Source organism: Manis javanica, chromosome X (genome assembly GCF_040802235.1).
Source record: "Manis javanica isolate MJ-LG chromosome X, MJ_LKY, whole genome shotgun sequence".
Taxonomy (NCBI): domain Eukaryota; kingdom Metazoa; phylum Chordata; class Mammalia; order Pholidota; family Manidae; genus Manis; species Manis javanica.
In genome coordinates, this window is record NC_133174.1 from 138,736,783 (window position 1) to 138,758,836 (window position 22,054).

A 22,054-nucleotide genomic window follows, 5' to 3' on the forward strand; every position below is an offset into this window, starting at 1 on the left:
AATGTCCTTCATGTCATTGTAGATTAATGATAATGAAATGAATTTAAAAAGATATTTTTTAAAAAAAGGAGCCAAATGGAAATCTGGAATTGAAAAAGTGTCACAACTGCAATGAAAAATGCATTACCATTACAACAAAAGATTTGACTAGGCAGATGAAAGAACCAATGAACTTGAAGATAGATCAGTGAGATCATCCAGTCTGAACACCAGAAAGACAGAAGAATGAAGAAAGTGTCAGCCCAAAAGACCTGTGGGATGCCATCAACTACACCAGCATATGCATAATGAAACTCCCGGAAGGAGAGAAAAGAGAGAAGGGGATATAAGAAATATTTAATGAAATAATGGCCAAAAATGTCTCAAATTTTATGAAAGGTATAAATCTACACATCCCAGAAGTTCAACAAACTGCTGGCAGGATAAACTCAGAGAGCTCCACAGATACACATTGTACTGAAGTTGCTGAAAGCCAAAAATCAAGAATCTTGAAAGCATCAAGAGATAAGTGGCTCATGTACAAAGAATCCTCAATAAGATTAACAGTCTATTTCTCCTCAGAAACCTTGGAGGCCAGAATGCATTTACACAACATATTTAAATTGCTGAAAGTAAAGACTTGTCAACCAAGAATTCTATTTACAGCAAAACTATTCTTCTAAAATGAAGGAGAAATTAAGATATTCCCAGATAAACAAAAGCTAGGGAGGCTCAAGACTTGTAGATTTGTCCTAAAAGAAATGCTCAAGGGAGTCTTTCAAGCTGAAAGAAAAGGACACTAGAGAGTAGCTCAAAGCCATATGAAAAATAAACAATATAAACCTACCTATATATGGAAATATGAAACACAGTATTATTGCTATCTGATTTGTAACACCTCTTCCTGTATTACTTTAAAGATAAATGCTTAAAACAATAGTTATAAATCTATGTACATAGGCATACAATGCATAAAAATGTAACTTGTGACAAGAACAGTGTAAGGGAGTAGGCTGGAGCTGTGAAGGAGCAGAGTTTTGTTTACTGTTGGAACTAAGTTGCTATTAATTCAAACTTGATAAAGTTAAAATGTGAACAGTAAACTCTAGGGGTTCCAGTTTGTCTTAGTGTAATCACCAAGACCAACACTTGTTATTCCTTGTCTTTTGGATAGTGACCATTTTGACTAGTGTAAGGTGCTGTCGCATTGTGGTTCTAATTTGCATTTCTCTGATAATTAGCAATGTGGGCATCTTTTCATGTTCCTGTTGGCCATCTGAATTTCTTCTTTGGTGAAGTGTCTGCTCATATCGTCCACCTATTTTTTAATTGGGTGATTTGCTCTTTGGGTGTCAAGGCATGTGAGTTCTTTATATATTTTGGATGTTAACCTCTTGTTGGATATGTCATTTATGAATATATTCTCCCATACTGTAGGATGCCTTTTAGGTCTACAGATCATGCCCTTTCCTGTACAGAAGCTTTTTAGTTTGATGTAGTCCTATTTGTTCATTTTTGAGTTGCTTCCCTTACCCAGGGATATATGTTCAAGAAAAAACTGCTCATATTTATATTCAAGAAATTTTTGCCTGTTTTCTTCTAAGAGGTTTATGATTTCATGACTTACATTCAGGCCTCTGGTGCATTTTGAGTTTACTTTTGCATATGGAGGTAGACAGTAATCCAGTTTCATTCTCTTGCATGTAACTGTCCAGTTTTGCAGACACCAGTTGTTGAAGAGACTCTTGTTGCTTCATTGTATGTCCATGGCTCCCTTATCATATATTAATTGACCATATATGCTTGGGTTTATATCTGGGCTCTCTAGTCTGTTCCCTTGGTCTATGGGTCTGTTCTTGTGCCAGTACCAAATCGTCTTGATTACTGTGGCTTTGTAGTAGAGCTTGAAGTTGGGGAGCATTATGCCCCAGCTTTATTGTTCCTTCTCAGAATTGCTTTGGCTATTTGAGGCCTTTTGTGGTTCCATATGAATTTTAGGACGATTTTCTCTAGTTCGTTGAAGAATGCTTTTGGTATTTTGATAGGGATTGCATTGAATCTGCAGATTGCTTTAGGCAGGATGGCCATTTTGACTATATTAATTCTTCCTATCCATGGTGAGTTTTCATTTATTGGTATCTTCTTTAATTTTTCTCATGAGTGTCTTGTAGATTTGAGAGTATAGGTCTTTCACTTCCTTGGTTAGGTTTATTCTTAAGTATTTTATTCTTTTTGATGCAACTGTGAATGGAATTGTTTTCCTGATTTCTCACTCTGCTAGTTCATTGTTAGTGTATAGGAAATCAATAGATTTCTGTGTATTAATTTTGTATCCTGCAACTTTGATGAATTCTGATATTAGTTCTAGTAGGTTGGAGTGGATTCTTTAGGGTTTTTTATTTACAAAGCATGCCATCTGCAAACAGTAACAGTTTAACTTCTTCCTTATCAATCCAGATGCCATTTATTTCTTCGTGTTGTCCAACTGCCATTGCTAGGGCATCAAGTGCTATGCTGAATGAAAGTGGGGAGAGTGGGCATCCTTGCATTGTTCCCAATCTTAAAAGAAAAGCTTCAGCTTCTCACTGTCCAGTATGATGTTGGCTGTGGGTTTGTCATATGTGCCCTTTATTATGTTGAGGAACTTGTCCTCTATACCCATTTTGTAGAGTTTTTACCATGAATGTATGTTGAATTTTGTCAAATGCTTTTTCAGCATCTATGGGGATGATCCTTTGATTTTTGTCCTTCTTTTGGTTGATGTGCATGATGTTGATGGATTTTTTAATATGGCACCATCCTTGCATCCCTGGAATAAATCCCACTTGGTTATAATGGATATTCATTGTGATGTATTTTTGAATTTGGTTTGCTAATAAGTTCTTGAGTATTTTTACATCTATTTTCCTTAGGGATATTGGTCTGTAATTTTTGTGTGTGTGTGGTGTCTTTACCTGGTTTGGGTACTAGACTGATGCTGGCATCATAGAATGAGACTGGAAGTATTCCCTCCTTTTCTACTTTTTGGAAAACTTTAAGTAGGAAGGGGGTTAGGTTTTCATGAAATGTTTCATAAAATTTAGTGGTGAAGCCATCTGGACCTGTAGTTTTGTTCTTAGGTAGTTTTTTTATTACCAATTCAATTTCATTTCTGGTAATTGGTCTGCTCAGAGTTTACATTTCTTCCTGGGTCAGTCTTGGAAAGTCGTATTTTTCTAGAAAATTGTCCATTTCTTGTAGGTTATCCAGTCTGTTAACATATAATTTTTCACAGTATTCTCTAATAATTCTTTGGGTGTCTGTGGTGTCCATAGTGATTTTTCCCTTCTCATTTCTGATTCTGTTCATGTGTATAGACTCTCTTTATTCCTTGGTAAGTCTGGCTTAGGGTTTATCTTTTCTGTTTATTTTCTCAAAAAACCAGATCCTGCTTTCATTGATTCTTTCTATTGTCTTATTCTTCTCAATTTTATTTCTTTCTGCTCTGACCTTGATTGTCCTGTCACTGTTCCAGGGCTTCCTCTCCCCGGACTGGGAAGGAACAAGGACAGAGCTGTGTGGCAGCCTCCTTGAGATCCGGCCCCACGCAATGTCTTCATCTCTCCCAGGCTTGCCCCGCCCAGCGAGGACTCCAGGTGGAGGGATTCTCAGGAATTACTGACATTGATATGTCAACTAGGAATTTGTTTTTGCAAGACAGTGAACACACCTAGTGAAGTAGAATAAATTATTTTTTAATGGAAAAGTATGAGGCAAGTTTAAGATCAGGTTAGGGCCTGGGAGGTCCAGCTGTTCGCCCTCTCACAGTGTGACCCGGACTCTCTTCCAATCCTCCAGTGTACTGTGTGCCTTTGGGGTGGCCCCATTCACAGGCACAAACTCTCTTGCTGCATCTGGGACCTTGAGCAGCTACAGGCCGACACCCACTCACTGTCCATTCTAGCAGGAATGGTTTCTCCTTCTCTGGAGATCCATGAAAAGCCACAGGTTTAAATGCCTTTAGCCTGGCTTGTTCACATTCTCATCGCTGAACCCATCACAGCACCCAGAGGATAGGATGTGTGGCTGGCTACACTGGGATCATGGCCCATCTTGGAGGTGGTTGGAACATAGGGTCTGCCTCTGGAACTGCTTGCACTGAAGCAGGTGAGACGTAGTTCCAGGAAAGCTGAGGTGACGGACATGGCATGAGAACAGATGCCAGGTGGGAAAAGCAGCAGATTCCATATCACTCATGGCCCAGTGCAGCTGTGATGAACCTGAAACCCAAGGGAGGAGGGGTCAAACGGAAGGTCAGGGCGACAGTCACCCAGGCAGTGCTCCTGGTGTCCTCCCACAGAGGCATGAAGCTCTCCACTTACCAAAAAGGCAGTGTTGCTGCTGGTGGTAAATGCAAGGCTCCTGCCTCAGGTGTCAGGTCTCGGCATCTCAAGATGGGCCCAGAACAGCCCCTGTGCCCTCCAAAGGCATACAGGCATCATTTATGTCCCTGGGAGGTGGGAGCCCAGGAGTCACACCTGACCCCTGACCACATTCCTCACTCATCCCCAAAGAAGAAGTTGGCTCATTTCCAGTCTCTTCTCCTTCAGAAAGAGCAGAGACCAAAAGCTAGGATGGTAAGGAGATTCTTGATCAGGGGGCAGTGAGAGTCCCAAAGATTATTCCATACCGTAGAATCCACTGGAGGCCCCAGTGGCTGAGCCAAGGTAGCCAGTGGCTCTACAAGACCACGCAGTGAGAAACTGCCTGCTTAGAGACACACTCACTCTCATGCACTTAATTCTCAAAAGGTATGAAAAAAGAACAGGTTTTTTACAACCAGCAGGCCAAGGATGTCAGGACCACAGGCCGCTGTACGATTGTTGAGCCAGGGGCACATTCAGTGAGGATTTTAACCTCTCTCGGCAGACCAAGAGGCTGTTACGGAGGAGGCACTTGCCTCAACCATGGGATTGTGGGGAATTGAAACATCCAAAGGGTGTGTTCTATGCCAGCAGCAAGGTCAGCTCAGGAATTGGCATGGGGGCTCCTTTTTCCAGGTTTTCTGTTTTTATTTGGTTTTACTTATGCGTTATTTATGAGGCCTTCTTAGACCTACATTCTTTAAGCATGCTTTCAGATTTAAAACTCTCCCGGTGATTTTTCTAACATACCTATTATTGCATTAGTTGTGTTTAAATCTTTGAACCATATGTAACTTATGTTGCGTCTATACACTGTCTTATGAGAATTTACATAACTACATAGTCTTCTCAACATACCGAGGGCCACTCAAAGGCAACGAGCTGGAAGGCCACGGTGAGAGGTGTGGGAGGTGAAGCCAGGCTCCAGATGGGGTCTGTAAGAAGGAGGGGAAGAGGGGCCCGGTGACAAGGAGCCTGCACCAGTAGGCGACCCTCTCTGTGAGTGCAGGCAGGGTGTCTGAGACATGGGGAGAAAACGGGACCCTAGCATCAGCAACTGCTCTACGTCAGCGGAGGGATGGGAAAATGCTCGCTTGGTGTTTGCCCAGTAATTGAGGACCCAGTCAGGAGACCGAGTCTTCACCCTTATTTCAGATCTCCTCGACCAGCTCTCACCCGTCGTCACAGGCAGGCCACCAAGCCCCAGGTGGATGACACTGAGGATTCTGATGAAGAATGGACGCCCAGGCAGCAAGGTGAGGAGCCAGGAGGATTTAAGGGTGTCCTGAAGCTGACCTGGGTTCAGGAACCAGCTGCGTCTCAGGAGGTAACAACAGAAACACTATTTCCTCAAAATCACAGACGTTCACAAAGCAAGCAAGATACAAAACAGCATATTATACAGTAAGAGGCTATTCATATAAAATTTTTAACTGGGTAAAGTAATTATATATGTTATTTAAAGATATATTAATAAGCAACAGATCTATAACAATTGGAACATGATAAGAAATACCAAATTCAGAATAGTTATCACCACAGGAGAAGAAGGAAGGGCTGGCAGGTGGCGTCACTGTATATTGATTAGTTTTCTGTTTGTTTTCATTTTTGTGCTTGATTTTTGAAGGAGAAATAAAGACCTGAAGCCTTTTGTGGCAGAATGTTGCAATAAGACTGAATGTTTTTGGGTATATAGGTTTTCCAGTGTTAACTCTCCATACATTAAAATATATCATTGCTATTTGCACTAATGAAAAGGCAGTTAAGGAAATCCTAATTAGACTATAAATCCAAAAGGGAGCTTTCTAACACTAATCTCATGATAGTTCAGTCATTGGATTAAATGTCTTAGAAGAGGGAATGATTAATATATTATGTGAAGTTACATGATTTATGTATGTATATCTAATCATACCACATAGTGTTCTTACCCAAAAGTGAATGTGATTCTTTGCCTGGATTCCAAGAAAGTGTTTGAGAGCTAGTTAGGGTCGCTGATCTTCCTCCCAGTCCCTGACCAGAGACAGCGTCAGCTAAGTAAGTGAGGTGCAATCACTATAACACAGAAATGAGAGGCTCACTTCTGCTGCCCCTCAGACAGGAGAGTTTAAGAGAAGAGTCAGTCTGCCTAAACTGGGGGAAGCAGCTTGGATTAGGTCCATTATTCTCCATGTACACATTTCTGAGTCCTTAGGATCTTAAAAGTAGTGTAAGAGATCTGAACTCCACAAAGGTTCTGACATGGAAGGAGAGTCTTTGGGGGAAACCGTATGCCCACGGTTCATCGTACATCTGTGCATCGCTGTCTGGATGCAATTACAACCCCCACCCCAGTCAACTTCTTTATTTACTTTTATTGTGGTGTAAAAGAAAACAAGAAAAAATAATAAGTTTTTCCTCTGAGCAGTTTTTTAGTAGGCAACACGGTATTATTATTTTTTTTAAATAATAGGCTTTATTTTTTAGAGGATTTTTAAGCTTACAGAAAAATTAAACAGAAAGTGCAGAGACTTTCCTCTTTCCCTCTGCCCACAGGTTCCCCAGTTATTAACATCTTGAATCGCTGCGGTGCGTCTGTTACAATTCATGAACTGATACTGATGGACGATTATTGACTGGAGTCCACGGTTCATAGTGGGGTTCAGTCTTTGCTTGTACAGTTCTATGGGTTTTAACAAATGTGCAATTCTATGTGTTCACCTTTTACAGTTTTACCCAAAAGAGTTTCACTGCCCTAAAAATCCTCTGTGCTCCACCTGTTTATCCTCCTTCCCCCCAACCTCTGGCAGCCACTGATCTTCTTACCATCTCTACAGTTTTGCCTTTTCCAAAATGTCATAATGTCATATAGTTGGAATCACACAGTATGTAGTCTTTTACACTGGTTACTTTTACTTAGCAATATGCATTTAAGTTTGCTCTCTCTCTCTCTCTCTCTCTCTCTCTCTCTCTCTCTCTGTGTGATTTAATAGCTCTCTTTTCCCACACTGAACAATATTCCATTGCATGGATATACAACTGTTTGTTCATCCAGTCACCTTTGAACAATACTGGTTCCAATATTTGGCAATTATGAATAAAGCTGCTATAAATATTCATAATATTCATGTGCAGTTTTTTATGTGGATATAAGTTTCCAAGTTATTTGGGATAATACTAAGTATGGTGATCGCTGGATTATATGGTAAGAGTATATTTAATTTTGTAGAATCTGCCAAAGTGTATTCCTATGTGGCTGTGCCACCAGCAGTGAAGGAGACTCCCTGCTGTTCCACATTTACTGTTGTTAGTATTTTGCTGTAGTTAGTACTGTTGTTAGCCATTGTAATAGGTAGTTGATGGCATCATTGTTATTTATCTTTTCATATGCTTATTTGCCATCTGTGAATCTTCTCTGATGAGATGACTGTTCAAATCTTTTTTTGTTATCACTTATCTACCATTACATGAAGAACATTATGTTTACTAGGCTCCCCCTTCACCAAGTCACCCCCACATACCCCATTAGTCCCTGTCCATCAGTGTAGTAAGATGCTATAGAATCACTACTTGTCTTCTCTGTGTTGTGCAGCCCTCCCCTATGCCCCCCCTACATTATACATGCTAATTGTAATGCCCTCTTTCATTTTCCCTGCCCTTATCCCTCCCTTCCCACCCATCCTCCCCAGTCCCTTTCCCTTTGGTAACTGTTAGTCCATTCTTGGGTTCTATGAGTCTGCTGCTGTTTTCTTCCTTTGGTTTTTCTTTGTTCTTATGCTCTACATATGAGTGAAATCATTTGATACTTGTCTTTCTCCACCTGGCTTATCTCACTGAGCATAATACCCTCTAGCTCCATCCATGTTGTTGCAAATGGTAGGATTTGTTTTCTTCTTATGGCTGAATAATATTCCATTGTGTATATGTAACACCTCTACTTTATCCATACATCTACTGATGGACACTTAGGTTGCTTCCATTTTTGGCTACTTTAAATAGTGCTGGATAAACATAGGGGTGCACCTGTCTTTTTCAAAGTGAGCTCCTGCATTCTTAGGGTAAATTCCTAGAAGTGGAATTACTGGGTCAAATGGTATTTCTATTTTGATCTTTTTGAGGAACCTCCATACTGCTTTCCACAATGGTTGAACTAATTTACATTCCCACCAGCAGTGTAGGGGGGTTCCCCATCCTCCACAACCTTGCCAACATTTGTTGTTGTTTGTCTTTTGAATGGTGGCAATCCTTACTGGTGTAAGGTGATAGCTCATTGTGGTTTTAATTTGCATTTCTCTGATGACTAGTGATGTGGAGCATCTTTTCATGTGTCTGTTGGCCATCTGAATTTCTTCTTTGGGGAACTGTCTGTTCAGCTCCTCTGCCCATTTTTTAATTGGATTATTTGCTTTTTGTTTGTGGAGGTGTGTGAGCTCTTTATATATTTTGGATGTCAACCCTTTATCGGATCTGACATTTATGAATATATTCTCCCATACTGTAGGGTACCTTTTTGTTCTATTCATGGTATCCTTTGCTGTAGAGAAGCTTTTCAGCTTGATATAGTCCCACTTGTTCATTTTTGCATTTGTTTCCCTTGCCCGGGGAGATATGTTCAAGAAGAGGTCACTCATGTTTATGTCCAAGAGATTTTTGCCTATGTTTTTTTCTAAGAGTTTTATGGTTTCATGACTTACATTCAGGTCTTTGATCCATTTCGAATTTACTTTTGGCAACACGGTGTTATTCACTACATGCACATTGCTGTACAACAGATTGCTTGGACTTTTCGTCTTCTATGACTGAAACTCTATAACCAGTGAACAACTCCCCAGGGGATCCTCCCCCAAACCCCAGGCAACCACCATTCCATTTTGTGTTTCCATGAATTTGATTACTTTAGATATCTCATGTAAGTATTTGTCATTTCTGATTGGTTTATCTCGTTTAGCATAATGTCCTCAAGGTCCATCCATGATGTAGCATATGAGAGGATTTCCTCCTTTTTTAAAGGCAGAATAATATTCCTGTGTGTGTCTGTGTGTATAGCACATTTTCTTCATCCATTTATCCATCATTTAGGGTGCTTTCATACCTTGGATACTGTGAATAATGCTGCAGTGGCCATGAGTGTGGAAATATTTATTCAAGATCCTGTTTTCAAATTCTATTCATATATACCCAGAAGTTGGACTGCCAAATCATAGGGAGGTTGTATTTCTAATTATTTGAGGAAACTCCATACTGTTTTACATAGTGGCTGCAACACTTTACATTTCAACAAACAGTGTGTAAGCATTTCAGTTTCCCAACATCCTTGTCAACACATGTTATTGTATGTTATTTTCATACTGGCCATCCTAACAGGTATGAGATGACATGTTGCTGTGGTTTTTGTTTGCATTTTCATGGTGATTATTGATATTGAGCATCTTTTCATATGTTTGTGGGCCATTTACACGTATCTTCTTTGGATAAATATCTATTCAAGTCCTTTTTCCATTGTATTAGTCAGCTTGGGCTGCCATAACGAAATACCACAGACTGAGTGACAATCCTCAGAAATGCGTTTTTCTCACACTTTTGAAGACTGGAAGTCCAAGATCAAGGTGCTCTCATGGTGAAATTCTCTTCCTTGCTTTTAGGCACCCTCCATCTTGCTCTGTGTTGGTACCCTTCTTCGTGTGTACTCTTAGGGAGAAAGACCAGATCTTTCTCTTCTTCTTGATGAGACCAATCGTATCATGAGGGCCCCATCTCATGACCTCATCCACCCCTACTTACGTCCGAAATGCTCCATCTCCAAATACCATCACATTGGGGGTTAGGGTTTCAACATAGGAGTTTTGCAGGGACACAATTCATTCCATAGCACCCAATTTTTAATTAAGTCACTTTATTTTTTACTGCTGAATTGTAGGAGTTCCTTATATATTCTGGATATTAAACCCTTATCAGATGTATGTTTTACAAATACTTCCTCCCATTCTACATGTTTTCTTTTCACTGTGTTGTGTCCTTTGTTTCACAGAAATCTTTAGTGAACTCATGTATATTTTATTTTGTTTCTTGTGCCTCTCATGCCATATCCCAGAAATCATTGCCCATTCCAATGTCAAAAAGTTTGCCCTTGTTTTTTTCCTAAGAGTTTTATACTTTAAGGTGTTCCATTTGGGTCTGTAATCCACTTGGAGCTGATTTATGTATATGATGTCAAAAAAAGGGCCCACTTTTATTCATTTGCGTGTAGATACTCTCAGCCCCACCGTTTGTTGAAGAGACTGTGTCCTTTCCATTTACTGTGTCTTCTTTAATTTCTTTCCGCAATGTTCTCTGATTTTCAGTGTGCAAGTGTTTCACTTCCTTGGTTAAGTTTACTCTTAATTATTTCATTCATTTTGTTGCTGTTCAAAATGGATTGTCTTCTGAGCTGCCTTTTTAGATTGTTCCTTGTTAGTGCACAGAAGTGCAAGTCATTGTTGGGTGTTAATTTTGTATCCTGAAACTTCGCTGAATTTATTAGTTCTAAGAGGATTTGGGGAAGAATCTTTACAATTTTCTCCATATGAGATCTGCAGCCAGGCATAATTTTACTTCTTTCTTGCCAAGTCAGATTCCTTTTATTTCCTTTTCTTGTGTGATTCCCTGGCTCGGTCTGGCCTTACTATTTTGAATGGAAGTGGCAAGAGTGGACATCCTTGGCTTGTTCTTAATCTTACAAGAAATGCTCTCATTTTTTCACTGTTGAATATGAGGTGGGAGGTGGACTTTTCACATTTGACTTTTATGATAGTGAGGCAATTTCCTTCTACTCCCAGTTTGTTGGGTATTTTTGTCAAAAAAGGCCAATTTATTATTTAACGATGAATGCAATAGATAACTTATGAACATAGGAAGAAATATAAATGACATTTTCTCTAGTTTTTAAACATTTTTAAAAAATTAGTTGATGACCCCAGTAGAAAGCCCCGATGATGCTTCAGAAACCATTTTCCGAGCGCCCTTCAATGCTCCTCGTAGTCATCACTCTAGTTCAGGCAGCCGTGGCCCTACTGCGAATGTCCAGAGTTTGGAATTACTCACCAACTGAAACATTGATTTTTCTTCACCTTTAGGCCAACCTTCTTGGGTGGCCTTCAGAGTGGAACGGAGTCAACACCGGAAGGTGAGTATTTCCTAAATCCTGTTGACAAGAAAATCTTTCTCACGGACCGAAACACAGGTAAGAGGGGGAGAAGGTGCTGAGTGCGCTGGAAGCTGCTGCCTGCCTCTCCTGGTCCCTTCTGCACAGTGTCTGCTATCACTTTGATAGCGAGTAAGAACAACAACAAAGCAGCTAATACGTGTTTCTATTTTCACAATACTTCAGACTTTATTTTAAGCATTTTACATGAGTAACCTGACTTGAACCTGGCAGGAACCCTATGAGGTAGGTACTATAACCATCACCATTTATAGATGAGGAAACTAAGGTAAAGAAATGTTTGATTACAGGCCTTGGATCACAGTTTCAGTGGTAGTGCAATCTGATCCAAAGCTCCTTCTCTAAACCACTTACAAGCCCATTAAAACTTTCCTAGTTGTCTAAAACTCACACTGTCTTTATTCGTAACTTCACTCATCTTACTGGTGATAACAGCTTAAGCTCCTGTCTGCTATGCTACAGTGGGAGATGTGCTAAGACCCTCTGACTAAGGGAAGCTTACAAATGGTCAGTACTGACACTGAATAGTCCCATATGAAGGAGATAGGATACCCACCCTCACAGCCCCCAACTCTAATCCAAAGAGGCATCTCCCAGCCCAGAGGAAATCCAGGTTTGATGGTTGAGGAACAACAAATAAGAAAATAGGACTTCAGATAGGCTACACACTATTCAGCCAAACACATCCATCTGGCACTGCTTTCAAATGCTCATCCTTGTAGGAGGAAGTGAGTCTTTCCTCCGAGCCTTACTCAGGCCATCACATTTATTTCTAATCATCTGTGTAGCCTGCCTCTGAAATGGGAGCTCTTTGAGAACCTTGTTCATACCTGACTCTTCTCAGAAGTCCCAGGACCAGCTCAAGGACCTGTATATTTTCTGAGTAATTCGTGTTAAACTAGATCAAACAAATTAAACTAGATGTAAGAGGGTCAAGGAAAGCTGAAGATCGTATCTATAAGATAGACTTCAAATATGGAGGCCAGGGAGGAGGTAAGTTGACAGCAAGACTAACCTCACATTCATGCTGCATTAGCTCACAAAATAATTTGGTCACAGAACAGTATGACATTGCATGTTCATTATAACATTAAGAATTCACATATTTGCCAGTTTATGGGTCAGGAAACTGAGGAAAACCAGCTGGCGTTACAACCTTATTCAGACAGAATTGACAGGAACCAGCTAATCCAATTCCAGACACTCTTTCCAGGATCTGGCAGTCTGCAACCTTTGCCATCTTTCCTTTATCGTCTAGCTTTCTCGGTTCTCTTCCCAATCTCATGTTTGGTCACTTCATTTCCCGGATGTACTTGATACCCTCTGTACATTTCTACATTTCCTCTTCAGAGCAGGCCCAGAAGCCAGTTTCCCCTCCTGGAAAAGCAAGTACCTCTGGACATCACTCTAGACAAAAAATGGGTAAGAGGAAAACCTTTAGTCGCTCTCAGTCCTTTAGGAAGGCTGATGAATATGGTGAAAGCATGTGGTTTGGTCTTTGGATAGGCCCGGGTTTAAGCTGGACTAACCTGAGGCCTGAAGTTAGCACTAGGGCCTTGGGCAAACCTTATAAATTCTCTGAGTTTCTGAATGTTCATTTGTAAACTGAAGATAAGGATGCATAGCTCATGTATTGTTTGAAAACATTAATTTAAAAATAAAAGAATTGGCCTGTACAAGTTGTCCAATAAATCCATCTGTGATAACAGACCATACTTTCTTGGTATTGTATGCCCAGACCTTTGTTTAATGCCTACCATGTTACATGCCCTCAATAAATATTCTCTGAATGAATAAATGTGTGAATGAACCATTTTCGAAGTACAAACTTTGGGAAGTTTAACCTGATAATGAGAATAACTGAAATTCAATTGAGCATCCCTAGTCAGTGTTGAATGGTATTCTCTCTGCACCAGTAGTTAATGGAGTGGAGATGTGTGACAAATACTCTCACTGGTCGGAACTCAGTAAGCCGACACAGACACAAAAAGAACAGTGGAGTGAGGCTTTAATGGCGGCCTTGCAAGATCAGGTGTCTGGGGAGCAGGCCCACTCAGGGCCCTTACAAAAAGCAACTTATTCTTTAGCACATGAGTCCCTCCCCTGGTTCCTCATTGGCTAATCTTTCCCTGATGTAGCCTAAGCAAGTTATATCAATATTAAGCTTTCTTTCTATTTGTCTTAAATTTATTGGCTGGTTCAAAACTTTTTCTGCATTTTTCTGAAGTGATGCACAGCTCACACTTTCTCAATCTCCCTCCCCCTCCCAGCTGGAGCGACTCCCTGGTACATGTTCTGACACATAGGCTGCTGGTCAATACCCTTTTGTTGAAACGGTAATTCCTCTGGGAATAAGTCACATTTAGTTTTATGCCATTCCTAACAGACGCCACACACAGCTTGTGCTGTTAGCACAATAAAAATGATTAGTGGGGCAGGCCCACCAGAAGACAAAGCGTCCCACCCAGACAGCTTTGTCAACATCTACCTGACCAGAAACTTCTTCGTTCAGCAGAGCCAAAGCCACAGATCCACCCCTGTGCCTCCTGCTCTCTGGCCTTCTCCAGTCAGAAATCCCTCAGCCAGCATGTGGAGCGCAATCACCCCTCTCAGGTCCCCCCACAAACACCTCCGGGAAAACATCTCCAACCAGAGGATCCCTGTTCAGGCCAACACAGCTGGAGTGACAAAGCTGAAGGTCAAGAGGTCAAAGAAAGGTCCAAAACTTTGCTTAAAAGTTTAAGGCAGAAGAGGATTTCAGGGACCTTTTCCAACCCACCCAAAGGACAAATGGGGGGCTCCAGGACACATAAAAGAATGATGGAGGCCAGCAAAGGCCAGAAAGTGAATCCAGAAGACACAGACAAATCATTTGTGGTGGAAGGTATGTCAACTGGAAGAGTCAGGAACAGAGGGTGGGGTCAAGGCTGCACTGATAGGTCAAATCTCATCCCGCACCAGAGGACACACATGGGGGAGAAGCCCTATGTTTGCAGGGAGTGTGGGCGGGGCTTCACGCAGAAGGTACACCTCACCCGACACCAGAGGACACACATGGGGTAGAAGCCCTATGTTTGCAGGGAGTGTGGGCGGGGCTTTACATGGAAGTCGGCTCTCATCCCGCACCAGAGGACACACAGCAGGGAGAAGCCCTATGTTTGCAGGCAGTGTGGACGGGGCTTCACGCAGACAGCACACCTCATCCGACACGAGAGGTTACACACTGGGGAGAAGCCCTATGTTTGCAGGGAGTGTGGGCGGGGCTTCACGCAGAAGGTACACCTCACCCGACACCAGAGGACACACATGGGGTAGAAGCCCTGTGTTTCAGTTATGGTGAGTGAGCCATTGTCAATAAATAACATCCCAACAACCACAGGAGAACAAATGTAGCCATCCATACTCCATATGCATGCTGTGAGCAATCTTCAAAGGAAGCCTCCTGACCCCTTACACTCCAATTACAAGTGCAAAAATAAGTGGTTGCAGAAATCTCATTTTCAGTACAAGAAATGAAGTATACAAGTGGGGGAGAATTTCCTCAAGTGCTTTGGGGATGTTAACACCAACCCCCTACATGGCTTTTTGGCTTCCTGTTCCAATAAATTTTGTCTCCAAACAAATCTGAAGTCCAGACCCCATGCTTCGTTCACCCCTTATCACTGAAAGCAGGATCTGAGAGGACCACAGAGAACACAAACTCTCAGCCCAGGTCTCCCAGGCACTGAGGCCCTGGAATGGCATACGTCTGCAGTCAGTTGGGGTAGGTCTTTGGAGAATTGATTAGTGGGCCCAGGGAGAGAAGTCTAGGATTTGAGACAGACTCATAAGGAAAGGGAATCCCCTGGTATCCTGGAAAATGTGGTGTTTCCTCCTATAGACCCCTTCCCTCCACTGCCGCCCTCCTCCCTTGCCTTCTCCTGGCTCCACTCCTAGTTTCCTCGGACCACTGTAGCCTCACAGATGAAAGCCAGAAAGGGGTGTGTGCATGCACATGTGCCTGGCTCAGCTGGGTCACCTGGTCTTCCTCTCTCTCTCCTTGCAGCCCGCTCAGCATCAGCATCTCATGGTGCATAGCACATGGACTCCGTATCAGACTACATTGGGTTTACGCTCTGATCAGACTATATTGAGCTCTGCCCTCACCAGCTATGTGGCCTACGGCTACACATTCACTCTCTGTGTGCCTGTTTCCTAATCTATGAACTGAGAACGTGGCACAGAGGGTGGCTGAGAATGCAAGCCCCTTCCTCATTGTCAGTCTCCAACTGCACTGCTTTCAATGCCTATGCCTTCCAGGTCCTTAGTGCCGGGCAAGGGAAGACAGACCCCATAGGGGCTGGGGAGCCACATTCAGAGACTACACAGACACCACTGCCCCCTCTGCACAGACTGACGGCTCAGAATTCTCATCTACCCTGAGAAGGAGGTGAGAGGTCAGGGATGCATCTGTCCTCCCCACTGAGCCTGGAAGCCTCGGAATCTCCCTCCACACAGGCAGGCAGAGCTGTCAGTTACATGTGAAGCCAGCCCCGCCCACTCTTTGATGATCCAAATGGATTCTAGAGGAGGAGTAGAGAGAGGTCTGTTTCCTCTTCCTCCCCTTCAGTAATAACCCTCATTCCTAGGCTGACCACCAGCCGCCAAGGTGGCCAACAAATCCCCCTCCTGTTATCCACACTCTGGTACGGCGGCCTCCTTCATGGGACAGGACTGACAGGTGTTGTGAAAGTGCTGTACGACTCCCTAGGTCATAGGAAGGCATTTGGCTTCAGCCTTGCTCTCACCATCTCATCCTGTGCAAAGCAACTGGGGGTTCATATTATTTTAAATGTGCGTTGAACACTCACAAACACGCACAACCACCTGGATCATCATACCAACCTAAAAGTCATGTGAAAGAATTGAAGTCATAATTATCAAATTATGCTCTCTGATGAGAATGCAGTTGACTTAGGGTTAAATCACAGAAAATTAAAAAGAAAACCTCCAAATATTTGTAAATAACATACTTCTGAATAATAAATGGCCAAGAGGAAGTTCAGAAATATTTTGAACTGAATAAAAATTAAAACAACATAACAAAATTGGTGTGATTCTGCTAAAGTGTAACTTAGGGAAATTTACAGCATGAAATGCTTAGTTTAAGAAAAAAAAGGTATCAAATCACTGATCTTTAAAAAAACTTTTTTAAAGGACCAAAAATAAACCCAAATCAAATAGAAGCAAGGGAAAAAAAAAACCTAAGCACAGAAATGGACAAAATTAATAATGGAAAACTAATAGAGAAAAATCAATGAAAATGTTAACAAAGAAGATACAAATTATTAGGATCAGGAATGAATGAGAAGATCTCAATATAGACTTTGTTCAATATTAAAAAGATAATAAGGAAATAGTATGAACAACTCAACACACATAAATATGACAACCCAGGTAAAAAGGACAAATTCCTTGAGAGAAAACTAACTCATCAAAGAGAAAATAGATAACCTGAAGAATCCTTTAATTATAAAGAAATGAATTCATAATTAAAAGCCTCTCAAAATTTTTTGCTCAGCCTAAATTCTATTAAAGATTTAAAGACAAAATGATACCAATTCTACACAAACTCTTCCCAAAAAAAGAAGAGGAGGGTACCCTTCCCAGCTCAGTTTTACAAAACCAGCATTAACCTGATGCCAAAGCCAGAAAGAAAAGAAAACTATGGGTTAATATCTCTCATAAACATTGATACAAAAATCAAACGAAATCTTAGCAAACGGAGCTCAGAAGTATTTATTACATTATTTACTACGATCAGGTGGGGCTTATCCTGAAAAGGCAAGTTGCTTCAATATTTGAAAAAAATCAATCAGTGTAATTCACTATATTAATAAAGAAGAACAACTATACAATCATACCAACTGATGCAGAATTAGCATTAGAAAAACATGTCATCCATTCAAGAGTTTCAAAAAATTGTCAGTCAACAAAGATGGAAAGGAACTTCCTTGGCCTCACAAAGGTCACATAAAAAAAGCTGAAATGTGATATTATACTTAATGATAAAAGACTGAAAGCTTTCCCCTGAAGATCAGGGGCAAGGGAAGGAAACAAGGGAAGGAAACAAGGGAAGGAAACAAGGGAAGGAAACCTCTCTCACCACCGTTATTTGAATTATACTAGAATTCCTAGGCAGTATAATAAGGCAAGAATAAGAGATAAAAGGCATACAGACAAAAGGCCCCGACCTCCCCGAACTACCGCCTCACTGCTCCCCACTATACCCAAATCCCCATCCTGCTCCTTTGCACCCCCACTGCCGACACCCACCCCCACATATCCCCCCATGCACACAACATCTGTAGGCATAGCTACTGTTCCCATGGGCCTCAGGCGCACCTTCCTGGGTATGGTGAGGACTCTGCACCAGTGTGCACTGTGATACGGTCATGATGGAAGGCGTCCGTATCCATTGGGTCAAAGCCATGCAATCGACAAGGCCACGCGGGAACCCTTTGGGTGATCATGACGGTCAGTGTAAGTTCATGGGTGGTAACAAATGTGCCCCTCTGTGGCTGCGTCGATAATTCCAGAGGGTAGCAGTGGGTGGGGACAGGGATAAACGGGAAACCTCAGTAACTCCCTCTTTATGTATGAGCACACCTAACAGTGCTCTAAAACGTTCATCTTTACAAAAACCGGGCAGTATGCACAACATCTTCTGAACCACAAACACACGTGCATATATTATCTACATGTATGTTGTTTATATGCTTACGTGAACACACATACTAGGTAGAGAACGGAAATGTTTTTCTTGCAGCGATGGAGGGTGACTGAGGGAAAATCGCGGCACTCCACAGGGCCATGATGCGCGGTGAGCCTAAGACCCAAGGACCTGCGCAAATGCCCTGCACCCGCTCAGCCTCTTCAGGAAACATGAAGTCCACACACAGAGTGCCTCAAGTCTGGCTGGCTGTGAAGACACCCACCCCAAGGGAAGGGGTGCTTCCTCCCGGACCCTCCCCATGGCCAGGGGCCCTGCAGCTTCCCAGCTCGCCTCTGTCCTGGGGCTGCAGGGCTGCTCTGCCAGGGCTGAGGAGGACCCCCGTCGGTGAGGAGTGGGGGTGGGGGGGAACACGCGCCAGGACACTGGTGGTCACAGGAGCCGGCTCCGCCGTGCCAGCAGCCCTGAGGCTCCGGGATGGTCCTCCGGCTACAGAGTCGTCGGGCTGGGCACCCAATCAACCCAGCCCACCTCACTACTAGCCCTCTCCACTGCCCGTGCCCACCACCTCCCAACCCGCCTGCCCCCACCTCCCAACCAGACTCCCCCACCCACGGAAATCCCCATTCCCCAGAACCCGGCCCTGCTTACCACCACCCGACATCACACCCCCCAACTTCCCACCCCTCACCTTCCCGCACCCCTCCCCCATGCCCCACCTATCACCACCCCACCCCCACCCCACCTCACTACCACACCTCTGTACCGCCACTTCCCCCCCCTCACACCACTGTGCCCCCACAGTGGCCCCCAACTCCCCGAACCACTGACCTCCAACCTCCAGGTACCCCCACTCCTCACCTCCCCTCACAGCTCCCCACCATCCCCAGATCCTCCTCCCACACCTCCACCCCCCCAACTCCTGACACCCACCACCACACATCCCCCCATGCATCCAACATTCAAACCCCCCACATCCCCCCTTCTTCCCCCCACTGCCCCACCTCCTCCCATCCGACTACCACACCACTCCCACTAAGGACCTGGGGAGGGAGAACCCTGGGCCCCGTGAGCCGCGGCAGGTAGGAGAAGGCGGGGTTTAAGGGAGGCCCAGGGGGCGGAGCGAGGAACGCCCGGAATCCTTGTGCGCTCCTCCTGGCAGCCTCCAGGGGACGCTCCCAGCATCCGGATGTGATGTCATTAGTCTTCCGCCCAGGAGGCCTGAGGGACGGGACGGCCTCGGTGTCAGACGCCGGATTCAGGTCACCCGCAAGGGCCCCAGGTAGAACCCGGGGGAGGCCTGAGGGCCCCCGCCCAAGAATCCAGGGGGGCCATGCCATTGCTCAAAGAGGCCCTGGGAGGGTCCTCAGGCTGGGCACCGCCTCCCACATGCCACACCCATGCCCCTCCCGACATTTTGAATTGTGAGCGTGAAGGCCTTGGTCTGAGGAGGGAACCCAGGTGGGCTGGGGCGGGAGCCAGACACACCGGGAGTCAACAGGAGGCCAGGAGGGAGGGCCGAGGGCGCCCCCAGAACCCACCTCAGGTGCAGTCATCTGCTCAGGGCACCCCCGGTTTGGTGACCCGTTGAGATGGATGCAGACCTTCCCCGGGTCTGTGTCAGGGCAGGGAGGGCCTTGGTCTGAGGGGACGGCCCCGGTCAACATTCACAGGATCCCAGGCCCTGCCCGCGTTGGGGGTGAGGACCCTGAGGGAGGAGGGGAAGGGGCCCCAGACGAGCCGCCCCTGCCTGTCAGCCCTGACTTCCTCCTCCGGGCCTCAGAGGGACTGGGGACTGGGACCGGCTTAAGGAGCAGGGCCGCCCTTGGGCAAGGGACCGCCCCTCCCGTCGGCACTGGGAGCCCCGAGCTGGGATGGCAGTCCTGGCAGCGAGGTGCCCCTCAGGCCCTCTTTCAGGGAATCCAGGAAGCGGCCGGTGAGGAAGGCCTCGGTGTGAGGCACGTGTCCTGAGGTCGCAGACCCGCAGAGGCCCAGGCCAAGCCAGGAGTCAAGGTGGGGCTCCCGACCTCGCCGTGTTCCCAGGGCTCTCCTACCCCACACAGCGGGTCCCCGTCGCCCAGGCCTCTGACGCCCCCTGTCCCCCCGGGCGCCAGGGCCCGCAGCTCCCACCTCCTGCTGTTTCTCCTTCCCTCCAGCTGCTCAACAAGTCATGGCTGGTCCTCCCCCGAAGCGACGGCGCTACCTGCCCGAGGAAGGCCTTCCGACCCTCACGGAGACCCAGGGCCTCGTGGGTGCACAGGACCCTGGGGCGACAGAGGAGGTTGCTTCCTCCTCCTCCTCCAGGTCCTCCGCCTCCACCGCGTCCTCCTCCTTCCTCTCCTCTGCCTCTTGCTTTGCTCATATCTCAGGCGGCGAGGAAGAGGTTTCTATGGTCTCACCAACCCCGAGTCCGCTCCAAGGCCCTGAGCGTGCCTGCCCCTCCCCCACTGCCTCTGCCTCCGAGCCACCCACACAATCCGATGGTGGCTCCGGCAGCCCAGTGGAGGTGGGTCTGGGCACTTCACAGGTCCTTAGTTCCTTTCCCAGTATCGTGATTTACGACAACATACCTCAGCTGGTGGCCTTCCTGCTCCTCAAGTACCACACTGCGGAGCCGACCACCACGAGGGCGGAGCTGCTGGAGGTGCTGGGCCAGGATCACCAGGACCAGTTCCCTGTGATCTTCAGCTGCGTCTCCGACTGCTTGCAGCTGGCCTTTGGCATCGACGTGGAGGAAGGGGATCCCAGCGACCACTCCTACATCTTGGTCACAGCCCCGGGCCTCACCTGCAGCTGGCAGCTGAGCTACGAGCAGAGCCTGCCCAAAAGCGGCCTCCTGCTGTTTCTCCTGACCATAATCTTCATGGAGGGTGACTGGGCCCCTGAGGAAAAAGTGTGGGAGATGCTGGGTGTCATGGGGATGTGTCCCGGGAGGGAGCATGTCATCTTCGGGGACCCCAGGGAGCTCATCACTCGGGTCTGGGTGCAGGAGCAGTACCTGGAGTACCGGCAGGTGCCCGATAGCAATCCCGCTCGCTTCCACCTGCTCTGGGGCCGCAGGGCACACATGGAAACCGACATGGTGAAAGTCCTGGAGTTTATGGCCAAGGTCAAAGTTAGCACCCCTAATGCCTCTCTGACCTGCTATGAGGAGGCTGTGACATGTCAGGAAGTGCCAGGCCAGGCTAGCACTGCTGCCGCAGACGATGCTGCCACTGTGGCCAGTGCAAGTTCTACTGTAACGTCCCTTGGATTCTGCCCTGAGTGACGTCTATGCACCTTATTCCCTTTGTGTTGTCAGAGGGCAGTCAGTGAATGAAGCGGTGGAGGGCAAGGCTGGGGCAATTTATCTTCTTTTGTTTTTGGTATTTTCTGATGTTACTTGTTTTAGAAAGTTTCTTATCATCAGAATCGAATTGTAGATTGACATTGCTCACACATTTACTGCTGTTTATCTGGTTGATTAGAAATAGCTTTGCGATTTTGTAAAACAAGATGGAAAACCTATCATATTCTTTGTAGCTTGTAACTTCCCATGACATTAGAATAAGAATTTCCTTGGAAATGGCAACAAATTTAGCAATGAAATAGAGAAATTAATTTAAATGGTTAATTTTTGTATTCTCTCATAATTATTAGTCTATAGTTGCATGAAAAAAGATATGTATCTAGATTTTCTTAGCTTGTTCAAGTATGTAGAAGAAATTAAATAGTAATAAATGACATTCCTGCTCCCTGGCTCATTTACTCTCCCAAATTCCCCGAGCCTCTGCTCACTGG

General features: G+C 44.9%; 1 protein-coding gene and 1 pseudogene across 1 annotated transcript; both read left to right on the top strand.

The window, feature by feature from the left end:
• Positions 1 to 5,407: 5,407 nt before the first annotated feature.
• LOC140847377 (uncharacterized) lies at positions 5,408 to 15,760 on the top strand (annotated as a pseudogene).
• A 4,207-nt stretch (positions 15,761 to 19,967) lies between these two features.
• LOC140847524 (melanoma-associated antigen 10-like) lies at positions 19,968 to 21,853 on the top strand. Its single transcript, XM_073228076.1, has 2 exons — positions 19,968 to 20,287; positions 20,431 to 21,853. The coding sequence occupies exon 2, from the start codon at positions 20,445 to 20,447 to the stop codon at positions 21,540 to 21,542; it is 1,098 nt and encodes a 365-aa protein (XP_073084177.1). The 5' UTR covers positions 19,968 to 20,287; positions 20,431 to 20,444; the 3' UTR covers positions 21,543 to 21,853.
• Positions 21,854 to 22,054: the final 201 nt, after the last annotated feature.

Excerpts from the sequence above, each read along its gene's own strand:
- LOC140847524 (XM_073228076.1), top strand. The coding sequence starts at position 20,445 with ATGGCTGGTCCTCCCCCGAAGCGACGGCGCTACCTGCCCGAGGAAGGC.